Raw genomic sequence first — 14,047 nt, 5'->3', positions numbered from 1 at the left:
TGGCCAAAGTTGACTGGAAAGATACCTTAGCAGGGTTGCCAGTGGATCCAAAGAGGAAGAAAGATTCCAAGGGGAGTAAGGGGTGACCGTGGCTGACATGGGATATCAGGGACAGTATAAAAATAAAAGAGAAATACAATGTAGCAAAGATGTGCGGGAAACAAGAGGATTGGGTAATGTTTAAAGAGCAACAGAAGATAACTAAAAAGGCAATACAGGGATAAAAGATGAGGTGCGAAGGTAAGCTAGACAAGAATATAAAGGAGGCTAGTAAAAGCTTCTTTAGGTATGTGAAGAGGAAAAAATTAGTTAAGACCAAAGTTGGATCCTTGAAGACTGAAAAAGGTGACTTTATTATGGGGAACAAGGAAATGGCAGATGAGTTGAACGAGTACTTTGGATCCGTCTTCACTAAGGAGGGCACAAGCAATCTTCCTAGTGACCAGAGGATCTGGGGTGACGAAGTAACTAAAGGAAATCCACATCAGGTGGGAAATGGTGTTGGGTAGACTGATGGGACTGAAGGCTGATAAATCCCAAGGGCCTGATGGTCTGCATCCCAGGGTACTTAAGGAAGTGGCTCTAGAAATAGTGGACGCATTGGTGATCATTTTCCAATGTTCTATAGATTCAGGATCAGTTCCTGTGGATTGGAGGGTAGTTAATGTTATCCCACTTTTGAAGAAAGGCGGGAGAGAGAAAACAGGGAATTATAGATCAGTTAGCCTGACGTCGGTGGTGGGGAAGTTGTTGGAGTCAATTATAAAAGATGAAATAGCAGCATATTTGGATAGCAGTAGCAGGATCAGTCTGAGGCAGCATGGACTTACGAAGGGGAAATCATACTTGACTAATCTTCTGGAATTTTTTGAGGATGTAACTAGGAAAATGGACAAGGGAGAGCCAGTGGATGTGGCGTATCTGGACTTTCAGAAAGCATTTGATAAGGTCCCACATAGGAGATCAGTGGACAAAATGAGGTCACATGGTATTGGGGGTAGGGTATTGCCATGGATAGAGAACTGGTTGGCAAATAGGAAGCAAAGAGTATGAATTACGGGTCCTTTTCAGAATGGCAGGCAGTGTCTAGTGGGGTGCCACAAGGCTCGGTGCTGGGACCCCAGCTATTTACAATGTACATCAATTATTTAGATGAAGAGATTCAAAATAACATTAGCATATTTGCAGAAGACACAAAGCTGGGTGGCTGTGTGAACTGTGAGGAGGATGCTATGAGAATGCAGGGTGACTTGGACAGGTTGGGTGAGTGGGCAGATGCATGGCAGATGCAGTTTAATGTGGATAAATGTAAGGTTATCCACTTTGGTAGCAAAAAGAGGAAGGCAGATTACTATCTAAATGGTGTCTTTGGGAAAAGGGGAAGTACAACGGGATCTGGGGGTCCTTGTTCATCAGTCAATGAATGTAAGCATGCAGGTACAGCAGGCAGTGAAGAAAGCGAATGACATGTTGGCCTTTATAACAAGAGGAGTTGAGTATAGTGCAGTTTTGGTCCTCTAATTTGAGGAAGGACATTCTTGCTATTGAGGGAGTGCAGCGTAGGTTTACAAGGTTAATTCCCGGGGTGGCGGGACTGACATATGCTGAGAGAATGGAGTGGCTGGGCTTGTATACTCTGGAGTTTAGAAGGATGAGAGGGTATATAAGATTATTAAGGGTTGGACAGGGTAGAGGCAGGAAACATGTTCCCGATGTTGGGGGAGTCCAGAACCAGGGGCCACAGTTTAAGAATAAGGGGTAAGACATTTAGAACAGAGACGAGGAAACACTTTTTCTCTCAGAGAGTTGTGAGTCTGTGGAATTCTCTGCTTCAGAGGGCGGTGGAGGCCAGTTCTCTGGATACTTTCAAGAGAGAGCTAGATAGGGCTCTTAAAGATAGCAGAGTCAGGGGGTATGGGGAGAAGGCAGGAACGGGGTACTGATTGGGGATGATCAGCCATGATCACATTGAATATGGTGTATTCATGGGAATAAGGGGTACTCCTTAGAGGGAGTCCAGAGAAGGTTCACCATTCCTGGGATGTCAGGACTTTCATATGAAGAAAGACTGGATAGACTCGGCTTGTATTCGCTAGAATTTAGAAGATTGAGGGGGGATCTTATAGAAACTTACAAAATTCTTAGGGGGTTGAATAGGCTAGATGCAGGAAGATTGTTCCCGATGTTTGGGAAGTCCAGGACAAGGGGTCACAGTTTAAGGATAAAGGGGAAATCCTTTAGGACCGAGATGAGAAAATCATTTTTCACACAGAGAGTGGCGAGTCTCTGGAACTCTCTGCCACAGAAGGTAGTTGCGGCCAGTTCATTGGCTATATTTAAGAGGGAGTTAGATGTGGTCCTTGCGGATAAAGGGATCAGGGGGTATGGAGAGAAGGCAGGTACAGGATGCTGAGTTGGATGATCAGTCATGATCATATTGAATGGCGGTGCAGGCTCGAAGGGCCGAATGGCCTACTCCTGCACCTATTTTCTATGTTTCTATGAATGGCTGGCTCGATGGGCTGAATGGCCTCCCCCTGCACCTATTGTCTATTGTCATTCAACACTTAAAATACAAAATAAAAAGTATTATGTTGAAATGTAACTCCATTGTTAACTACACCCTTCCACTTTTCTGTGTCTCCTACAGTTTGTGGCTCAGTCAAATTGCCAGCAGTTTTTGAACACGGTCTGGTTTGGGCAGATGGCAGGCTACAGACGGAAGCACACCTGTAAGAAGATTCTGACTGTTCTATCAGTTGCCGCCTTGTGGCCAGTACTGTCCCTTTGTTACCTGCTGGCACCAAAGTCTCGAGTGGGAAGATTCATTCACACTCCGTTCATGAAATTCATCATTCACACTGCATCATATTTCACATTTCTACTGTTGTTGAACTTGTACTCACTGGTGTACAATGAAGACAGGAAAAACACCATGGGTCCGGCACTAGAGATGATCGATTACCTCCTGATCATATGGATAATTGGTAAATCAAATTGTTATTTTCCATTTTTATCATTTTATCTCATATTCTCTGTTCCTTGTTCTTTGTATGAGACTGATGAATGGTGGCAGATGCAAAACGTGCTATTTGTTCTATATTACCTACTGGAATTTAAATTATGTTTCACACAGGTTGGCTGCAACTTCTTAAATTGATGAATGCATCAGTTCCAGAATCAATGAAATGCCCTCGGGTAACTTTCAGACTGTCGATTTTTTGGGGGAATTTGTGTTGATGTCTAGTTGAACCTACTTGCATCTGGTATTACAAATGGTATGAAATAATTGAAAGGGAGAGAAATGGGACCATTTTAGGATTGGATAATATAGAAATGCATTACTGACTGCAACTTCCTTCCAGTTTAGTTGTGGGTGCTTTTCATACTTGAAGATTGCTTTGCATTTCTTAATAGATATATAGTTAGCAATCTGCTTGAGCTGAAAAGATTACAATGTCTTAAAACTGAGATGAAAAGATCAACTTTCAAAAACTAAGTTGGAAAGATATATAGAAAGTGTAATAAATAAAAAAGCAAGTAGGCAGAAAGTGAGACAAATTGGTTTGCCTTTCAAAGAGTTAGCTCTGGTACAAGAGCCAAAATACTTTTTATGCTGTACAGTTTTATAATAACCTATTGAACATGTGTTGATACGAGAAGCGAAGTTTGATGATACCTCCCTTGTTATTAACATTTAGTGATGGGTTGTATCTACCAAGAATTGTTCGGCTGGGAGAGTGTAAGAGAGTAGAATGGAAAAATAATCTCACTGGATCAGGAATCTAGACCAAAACACCAAACTGCATCTGTGGAAAGAAATGGACAGACTGCTTCAGGACAGGAACCATCTGCTCCCCCCAGATGCTGCCTGACTCATTGAGTTCCTCCATTTTTTTGCTCAAGATTACAGCATCTGCAGTCTCCTGTGTCTCCATCATCAGGAACCAAACCGCCCTTAAAGATGCACAATTCCAGCTTATTGACTTTAACTGCAGGCATCTGGATTTCCCAAACCTGAAGGGAGACTTGGCACCAGGACAAAGATTAAATCAATGAGCACAGTCAGGAGAAACGGTAGAGTATCCCCCAGATTCAAAAATACCACCCTAGATATATGATATATTACCCTAGCATATGATGAAATTTCCTGGAAATGGTGAATCGCCTGCCTATTATGAAGCCAGTTGTAAATCCCATAGAAAGGCTTTGACAGGTGGTTAAGCCATGGGCTGCCTAGCTGAAAGGTCAATCAAAAGCTGGAATTTCTGAATGTCTCTAACATTAATATACATTTAAAATCTATCAAAATATTAAACATGCTATTAAAATGAATACATAAATAATTGGACACATTTGAATTGTTTTTGCTGGAACATCGGAGGCTGAGGGAGGACCTCAAAGAAGTGCATAAAATTATGAGGGGAATAGATAGGGATTTCCAAGATGGAAATGCCAAAGATTAGAGGGTATAGCTTTAAGTTTAGAGGGGGAATGTTTAAAGGAGACTATTTTGAGGAAGGACATTCTTGCTATTGAGGGAGTGCAGCGTAGGTTTACAAGGTTAATTCCCGGGAAGGCGGGACTGTCATATGCTGAAAGAATGGAGCGGCTGGGCTTGTATACTCCAGTTTAGAAGGATGAGAGGGCATCTTATTGAAACATATAAGATTATTAAGGATTTGGACACGCTAGAGGCAGGAAACGTGTTCCCAATGTTGGGGGAGTCCAGAACCAGGGGCCACAGTTTATGAATAAGGGAACGGAGATGAGGAAACACTTTTTCTTACAGAGAGTTGCTCATCAGCCACACTCAATGTGGCTGATGAGCAAGATCTCAGTGTCTTTTACAGGGAGCCCAAAGTTGTTATGAGAATCCCTCATAAATGCATTATGGAATTAGAATGAATTCTGTAACTCATGAATGAATTGAATGCGAGGCGGAATATAGTGGAGGTGAGATGGCAGTCTTTAAGGAAAAGCTGGATAAAAGACAAAATGGGTGGATATACTGAAGGTAGACACAAAATGCTGAAGTAACTCAGCGGGACAGGTAGCATCTCTGGAGAGTAATAATAATAATAATAAATTTTATTTATGGGCGCCTTTCAAGAGTCTCAAGGACACCTTACAAAAAATTAGCAGGTAGAGGAAAAACATGTAAGGGGAATGAAATAAATAGTAGAGACATGACTAGTACACAAAGTAAAGACAGAATTCAATTCAAAACACAATATGAGGCAATTAATGCACAGATGAAAAGGGAGGGGGACGTGGGGCTAAGGATAGGCAGAGGTGAAGAGATGGGTCTTGAGGCGGGATTGGAAGATGGTGAGGGACACGGAATTGCGGATCAGTTGGGGGAGGGAGTTCCAGAGCCTGGGAGCTGCCCTGGAGAAGGCTCTGTCCCCAAAACTGCGGAGGTTGGACTTGTGGATGGAGAGGAGACCGGCTGATGTGGATCTGAGGGACCGTGAGGGTTGGTAGGGGGAGAGGAGGTCAGTGAGATATGGGGGGGCCAGATGGTGGAGGGCTTTGTAGGTGAGGATAAGGATTTTGTAGGTGATCCGGTGGGAGATGGGAAGCCAGTGAAGTTGTTTGAGGACTGGAGTGATGTGATACCAGGATTTGGTGTGGGTGATGAGTCGGGCGGCTGCGTTCCGGACCAGTTGGAGTCGGTTGATGTAGGTGGAGCTGATGCCAAGGAGAAGTGAGTTGCAATAGTCCAGTCGGGAGTAGAATGGGTGACGTTTCGGGTTGAGACCCTTCTTGGTTTGGATGAAGCAAGGTAGGAGGGTTGGATGGTGGAGAACGCAAGGAGATTAACTTGGAGCATTAGCTCTGACAGTTTTTGGAGAGGCATGTTAGAGATGCAGCCCGTTACATGGAAGCATATCATCAAAAAGGCAGGTAGACAGAAATGCTGGAGAAACTCAGCGTGTGAGACAGCATCTATGGAGCGAAGGAATAGGCAACGTCTTCAGACTGATGTGGGGGTGGGGGAAAGAAACAAAGAGTCGGAGACAGTACGCTGGGGAGAGCTGGGAAGCAAGGACTACCTGAAATTGGATAAGTCAATGTTTATACCGCTGGGGTGTAAACTACCCAAGCAAAATATGAGGTGCTGCTCCTCCAATTTGCGGTGGGAAAAAAGGCATTGTGTTCTTGTTGAATTTTTCACCCTTTATAATGGGCATTGGGCAAAAGCCTTATTACTCTGCTGTAAAATCTGTGTAACCTCCAGCAGTGCTGATGGTGCAGCCTAGATTATGTGATTGCATTCCTAAAAAGGGATTCAACTTTTTAGTTATCAGGAGTTCTGGACCTTTGATTCGGAGACACAAGTTCATACCCCTTCTTGCCAGATGAAGAATTTAAATTCAACTGGAGAATTAAATTCTAGTACAGGTGCACAACCTTTTATCCGAAAGCCTTGGGACCAGACACTTTTCGTAATTCAGAATTTGTCGGCCTTCAGAATGGAAATTTTTTTGCGTAGATTTTAATGGCTGGCTCAGTGGTAGAGTGCTCGGCTCATATCCGCAAGGTCGCGAGTTTGCGCCTTGATCCCGGCAGTTCCTCGGTCGCGAGTTTGAGTCTTCAATGTAGTTTTTTCTTGCAGAATAAATGTTTGTATGAAATGCAGTGTAGGAGAGGTGTACTGACTGGGTGGGCAGAACTTTGGAAGTGATTGCCCACCAGTCTAAAAAGCCGTTGTGCCTCCCTGTCCTTGGGATAGCAGGGGGCGATCAAACAGCACAATACCCCCCTCCCCCTCCAACTCCAGAGGAATCCGCTCCCCGATGGGCCGCTACGGCGACAAGTGGCAGTTTGCCCACAGCCCGAGCTGCGCCCCCTCATCCGCCACCCCAAGAACAAGACTACCTTGCACACCATCAGCTTCTGCCCCTACGTGTTCCTCTGGAGTTGGAGCGGGGCTGGGCTGGAGTTGCTGCTGGCTGTGGGTCTCTGGGATCTCCGTGCTTGCAGTGGGCCTGGGGGTCGGTGTCCCGTTGGTCCTGACGTCTCCGGCCACCCCCCTGAACTGGAGCTGAGACTGGGAACTGTACCGCCCTTGCCCCCTCCCTCTGCAACTGCAAACAACCCCACTCTCCTGCAAGGGCGGTACAGTTCCCGGAGGATGGCAGGTGGCCGGAGACGTCAGGACCAACAGGAACCCGCTCCCCGATGGGCCCCTACGACGCCCCGAGCTGCGCCCCGTCATCCGCAACCCAGCTTCCTCTGTAGTTGGAGCGGGGCTGGGCTGGGCTGCTGTTGGCTGTGGGTCTCTGGGATCTCCGTGCTTGCAGTGGGCCTGGGGGTCGGTGTCCCGATGAGGGGGCGCAGCTCGGGGAACGGCTTCTGGTGGTCCTGACGTCTCCGGCCAGTTTGCAGTTTTCCTCTGGAGTTGGAACGGGGCTGGGCTGCTGCTGGCTGTGGGTCTCTGGGATCTCCGTGCTTGCAGTGGGCCTGGGGGTCGGTGTCCCGTTGGTCCTGACGTCTCCGGTGACTGGCACTGACCTGCTGTCATCGCCGACGTGAAGACAGTGCAAAGCCCCCGCGCCGGTGCAATGAGCGGGGGGCTGGAGTGGGGAGGGAAGGGGTCACACACATGGCCGGGAAGCAGAGGGGTGTAGGTGGGGTGAAACTGAAGGGAGCGACAATCTGTGTATCGTGAGTCTACCGTGGGAACTTTTTAACTCAGTGGGCAGGCAGCAGCATATTGTCAATTATTAACCCTCCCGCGCAATATACCCTCACCTTCTCTTTTATTAATGGGGATTTAGTTCCCCTTTCTTCGAGGACCGACCGGAGGTTCCGCTGTCACCTCTGCGGGCCGCCCTCGGTGAACGTTTTCAAGGACCTTTCTTCAAGGACCGAAAAAATGTCCGCTTTTCGGAGGTTTTCGTTATTTGGATCTTCGGATAAAAGGTTGTGCACCTGTACTTAAAAGGATATGGGTTTAAAAAAAAAGTTAGATTGAATCATGGTGACAATAAAATTGATGCATTGCCATAAAACCCCATAATAATAATAATAATAATAATATCTTTTATTGTCATTGCACATCAGTGCAACGAGATTTAGTGTGCAGCTTCCAACCAATGTAAAAAACAAACAAATAAATAAATAAATAAATAAATAAATAAATAAATAGACTGTGCGACGTGACCATCCGAGGGAGACAGTCCAGGGGGGGTGGGGGGCACTCAGCAGGGCCGGTTCAGTGCCGCTATAGCTCTGGGAATAAAGCTGTTTCTGAGTCTGGAGGTTCGGGCGTAGAAGGCCTTGTAACGTCTGCCGGAGGGAAGTAGTTCGAACAGACCGTTACAAGGGTGTGAGGAGTCTTTATGGATGCTGATGGCCTTCCTGAGGCACCGTGTGTGGTAGATGCCCACCAAGGCTGGTAGCTGTGTCCCAATAATCCTCTGCGCTCTGTGGACGACACGCTGAAGAGCTCTCCTCTCCGCCTCCGTGCAGCTGAGATACCACACAGAGATGCCATACGTTAATATGCTCTCTGTGGTGCAGCGGTAGAAGGTTGTCAGCAGCTGTTGGGGCAGACCAGTCTTTATTAATGTCCTCAGGAAGAACAGTCGTTGCTGTGCCTTCTTGACCAGCGCAGCGGTGTTGGTAGACCATGTGAGGTCCTCTGAAATGTGTAGTTCACTAATACCTTGTAACCATGTGGGATGCCTTGAGTACTCCAATTTCCCCCCTTATCCCAAAGTGGGAAAAAGTAGGTTAGGACATAAATAAAGAATGGTACTGATGGAAATGCTGAGAGCCAAATGGCCTCTGTCCATGTGGATTCTATAAAAAAAAAAAGAGATGATGGATAATTATTTTTGTGTGTAAAGAAAAACAATGCTGTATACAACATCCTATTCTGCTTCTTCTTGCATATGGCATGCACAGCCTTAAGTTGTAGGACAAATAGTTCTATTTGATCTTATTTGATTGTGCACGCCAGGTTGATTGCATTCGTTAAAACAGGGCGGACCACATGTAGGTTGCAATCTCCCACCCCAACATCCTATTCACAAGTATTCTTTTAAAGTAAAATTTTAATGAAAACTGTCATGATTTGTATTCCTGTAAAATAACTTTGTTCATTAATATTAGCAGATCAGCGCACAGTTGAGAAAGGGAATTGAGATCTGTCTGAATGTGTCTTCAAACATATTTCATTGAGCAAGGGTTTACAACTGATCTTTGTATAAAACAGTCCAACTCCCTTAGGAAATGCATGTGTACTTATTGCTAAAATGTCATTCTTTGAAAGACTTTCAATAATCGTCGGTAGAGAACTATTTCACAGCTCCACTCTTCCTCAAGATTCAGCATAGAGAATGTATTTTATTTAGTTTTACTGGACTGCAGTAGAACTTGAAGCACACAACGTTTGAGGCCATCACGGCATGGCCACAAAGTTACTCTGCACATGTTTGCATGAACGTGCCAAGATTGACGTTGGAGAGTTTGGGCCAAGAGCTTGCGTCATTTTTATAATTTCTTGGCCATTGGACATATTGGGAATATAGAACCCAGCAGGTGGAGATCACCGCATGTTCACAAACATTGAAACGTGACAATTATGTTGGCCAAGGTACGTTTCTTTTGAAAAATGCTGTTAAGATAAACTACTTACTTCAGACAGATTTAGATTCCAGAACTCAAACCTTAATTTTTTTTTTTGTTTGGAGATTTTCTGGAAGAAAGGAACACGAGGAGAAGAATAGCCTGAGTAAACATAGCAAATTATGGAAACATTATTTAAAAAATAATTTGACAGCATTGAAATGCTTCTAACCATGCAAAGTTAACCAGCCGTCCAATTTGACAAGTTAGTAGATATATATTATGTTATTCTTTTGAATCAAATTTCTGTATCACTGATGTAGTTTCTTAACAATTCTAGAAGTCTAAATGTCTAGTCCTGACATTTTACATTTGGTCGATTTTCTATTGAAAAGTTATTTTTTAGTTAGCATAAACATGGTGGGCCTAAGGGCTTATTCCTGTGCTGTACTGTTCTGGGTAGTGCTGTATAATTCTCCAAGTAACTAAGTGTGGTATTTAGTTTATCCTTTTAGCATTGTCGAGCTGAACATCAGTGCCCAATTTAGTGCCCAAGTGAATCTTATGTACAGAGGAGGCAGGGTTCAATCCTTTGCAGGTATCAGCTGGGCGAATGACAAAACCCCTGCAGTTGCTCCTGGTGTGTCTCACACAAAGGAACATAATATCTATCAAAGGATTTCTGCTGCAAAGGATACATTTGCAGATGTTAAGTACTAAGAATGGACTTCACTCCCATTTCGTTGATCCTGAATTGGATCAGGAAACACTTCTTCACAAAGGATCACAATGGATTGTACAGAAACAAGTTATTCAGCCAACCAGTCCTTTCTTTAATCAAGCCCTCTCCAGTCTGAATTTAACTTTGTCAGCCAGACCATTTACTCTGTTCTACCTCACTTGCTTCTTCAGCATTTTCTTAAATGCATCCACACTTATTGTAAACACTGATCCCCGTGGTGGAGAGTTCCACATTCTCACAATACTTTGGAATTCCCAATTGGATCTCAAGGGTGTTCAAAATACGTAACACTTTTCCCACAAAGGCTTGGGAATGATAGGGATAAACTGAATATTTACAATGTGATTGATAGAATTTTAGAGTAGGAACAAGGAAGAGTGGATGCTGGTTTACCAAGGAAAGACACAAAATGTGGAGTAACTCGCTCGATCGTTCCCACGCGTGTCAGTCGATGTTGGCTTCTGAAGTCGTCCAACATGTTGACAGAACTGTCGCCCGACGTGTCACAGAGTGCATTGCTTCGTTGCATCCAGGGATCGCCACGAGGAGGCTTCTGTCATGATCCCCAAAACTCAGTAACTCAGCTGGTAAGACACCATCCTTGGACCCGGTGAGTTACTCCACATTTTGTTGTCTTTCCATTTGCAGATGTTCCAATTATGGAATTTTATTAGGTTAGAACAGTGGTTAAGGAAGGGTACTTAAGGAAGTGGCTCCAGAAATCGTGGAAGCATTGGTGATCATTTTCCAATGTTCTATAGATTCAGGATCAGTTCCTGTGGATTGGAGGGTAGCTAATGTTATCCCACTTTTTAAGAAAGGCGGGAAGAGAAAACAGGGAATTCTAGACCAGTTAGCCTGACATCGGTGGTGGGGAAGGTGCTGGAGGCAATTATAAAAGATGAAATAATGGCACATTTGGATAGCAGTAACAGGATCGGTTCGAGTCAGCATGGGTTTACCAAGGGAAAATCACGTTTAGAAGGATGAGAGGTGATCTTATTGAAACATATAAGATTATTAAGGGTTTCGACACGCAAGAGGCAGGAAACATGTTCCCGATGTTGGGGGAGTCCAGAACCAGGGGCCACAGTTTAAGAATAAGGGATAAGCCATTTAGAACGGAGACGAGGAAACACTTTTTCTCACAGAGAGTTGTGAGTCTGTGGAATTCTCTGCCTCAGAAGGTGGTGGAGGCCGGTTCGCTGGATACTTTCAAGAGAGAGCTAGATAGGGCTCTTAAAGATAGCGGAGTCAGAGGAGATGGGGAGAAGGCAGGAACGGGGCACTGATTGGGGATGATGAGAAAAGATCACATTGAATGACGGTGCTGGCTCGAAGGGCCGAATGGCCTACTCCTGCACCTATTGTTTATTGTCTATTGTTCTCAAACTTTTTCAGGTCACTGCTCCCTTGGCTCCGTAAAGTCATCCCTGCCCCGTCTGTGCCCCCTACCCTGCCCTGTAAAAGCATTATTCAGAATAGCGGTATGCTCATCCCACTAAGGAGGATGATAACACGATAAAATTCAGAACACTAATCATTAATCGCACATCTATTCAAAATCCAACTACAAGTTCTTAGTTTAATTAATTTATCAAAATTGATTAACTGGATCCAGTAATACCAGCTTTTCAAAGTATGATTATTATTTACCAAGAGTCCTAGATCCGTTTACTATTAGCAAAACAGTGCGTGCTTTTAGAGGGAAGATCGGTGGAGTGCACGGCAGAACAACCACTCTCTACACATATCAAGTGCATACGGGCATCTCTCTTCCCCAATGCCCCGGCTATCTCCCTGTCACCATCCCCCCCCCCCCCCCCCTGCCTCTTAGTAGCCCCCCTAGGTAAATCCACAGTCCCCCTGTGGGCAGTTGGGCCAACTTTGGGAACCTCTGGGCTAGAATATGAAAATAATTTGTATATATTTGTATTTGTAGACAGTTAGAATCATTTGTCGCAGGTGGAAATATCCAACGTTGGAGGGCATAGCCATAGGCTAAGAGGTGGAAAGTTTAATGGAGATGTGCAGGGCAAGTATTTTACATAGAGATGAGTGGGGACCTTGAACACATTGCCAGGGGTGGTGGTGGAGGCAAGTACGATAATGGTGTTTAAGAAGCTTTTGGATAGGCACATGGAGGTGCAGGTAATAGAGGGATATAGATCATGTACGGGCAGATGAGATCTATTCAGCTTGCCATCATGTTCAGCACAATAATTGTGGGCCGAAGGGTCTTTTCCTGTGCTGTACTGTTCTATGTTCTTGATATGTAACAACAGCACATAACCGAATGATGATGCAGATCTGTGTTGATTACTTGTAAAATAGAACATACTTTGGGGGATAAATGGCCCTTCTCATAGTCCAAGGATTCTGCATTCAGGTTTTCAGATAAATATCACCACAATCCAGTGCGATGGGAGGTTAAATGTTTGACTCTGAGAGAGAAGTTTACATTTTTGAACTGTGCACAGTGGCACCACTCTGACATGTCGTAACACCCAGTAAAGAGCCTTTAAAGAATCATGTTTTAGGAATGTCATAAAGCAGACTTGACTCCATCAGCATCAGGTACAGCACGGTGGCGCAGCAGTACATTTGCTGCCTTACAGCGCCAGAGACCCGGGTTCGATCCTAACTACATGTGCTGTCTGTATGGAGCTTGTTTATTCTCTCTGAGACAGCGTGAGTTTTCTTCAGGTGCTCTGGTTTCCTCGGTAAAAATTGTAAATTGTCCTAGTATGTAGGATAGTGCTAGTGTGCGGGGGGGGTTGCTGGTCGGCATGGACTTGTTGGGTTGAAGGGCCTGTTTCCACGCTGTGTCTAAACCAAACTAAACTAAATGTACTATACATGGAATTATTTAATGAGCTTGGGGGGGACCCTGGTGGAATAGTAGTATTTTTTGCATAATGCACAACATTGCTGTGGTAAAGCAGATGTTTTTCTTGTCAAAGAGTGGCGATGATGTATGGTACAAGGAGGAAGGCAAGATGGTGGCAAAAACTGATGACAGAGTACTGGCAGAAACAGTGATGCCACAGTGGGAGGTCTAATCGGTTTGGCAGTATTTAAATGACACTTATTTTTCTGTATGGCTGTTCCGATGTTTATTCACTGTTTTTTTTATTAGGTAAAAGTGATTACATGAGAAATAGAGATTTCAAAGGAAACTAATGACTAGATGATTCATATTTTTTATCAATGATATGCAGTATGTTGGATGAGATAAAGTGTTACATTTTGTTGATAATGGATGCACTGGAGTTAGTGCAGCTTTCCCTCTTTGCTGACCTTTCATGCCAATTTGATTTGCCATACAGTCATACCAATAAAAAGCAACAAAACACATAAAATATTTGAACATAAACATCCACCACAGTGACTCCTCCACATTCCTCACTGATGGAAGGCGAAAAAAAGTTCAATCTCTTCCCTTCTTTATTCTCCCACAGTCGGGGGCCTCGAGTCTTCTGTTGACGGGACGATCTTGGCACCGGTAGCCGGTGGTCAGGGCCTCCGCGTCTGGGCGATCAAGCTCCCACATCGGGGGGGTTCTCAGCTCCCCCGCGCCGGGCGATCAGACCCCGGGTCTGGGCTGGTCGAACCTCCTGCGGCTTTGGAGCTTCCCGACATCAGTCTCTACCCAAGACTGCAAGCTCCTCGATGTTGAAATCCGCAGGCCATGGTTGGAGCGTTGATCCCAAGCAAGGATTC

General features: G+C 44.7%; 1 protein-coding gene across 1 annotated transcript in view; it reads left to right on the top strand.

The window, feature by feature from the left end:
* Window positions 1–14,047, top strand: part of trpc1 (transient receptor potential cation channel subfamily C member 1) — a 68,144-nt gene that overhangs the window by 24,200 nt on the left and 29,897 nt on the right. The window contains exon 7 of the mRNA XM_033031904.1: window positions 2,651–2,987. Coding sequence (XP_032887795.1) covers window positions 2,651–2,987 — 337 coding nt within the window. The remainder of the gene's footprint in view (window positions 1–2,650; window positions 2,988–14,047) is intronic.

Source organism: Amblyraja radiata, chromosome 13 (genome assembly GCF_010909765.2).
Source record: "Amblyraja radiata isolate CabotCenter1 chromosome 13, sAmbRad1.1.pri, whole genome shotgun sequence".
Taxonomy (NCBI): Eukaryota; Metazoa; Chordata; class Chondrichthyes; order Rajiformes; family Rajidae; genus Amblyraja; species Amblyraja radiata.
The sequence above is the reverse complement of the archived record's forward strand: the minus strand, read 5'-3'. Positions and strand labels throughout refer to the sequence as shown.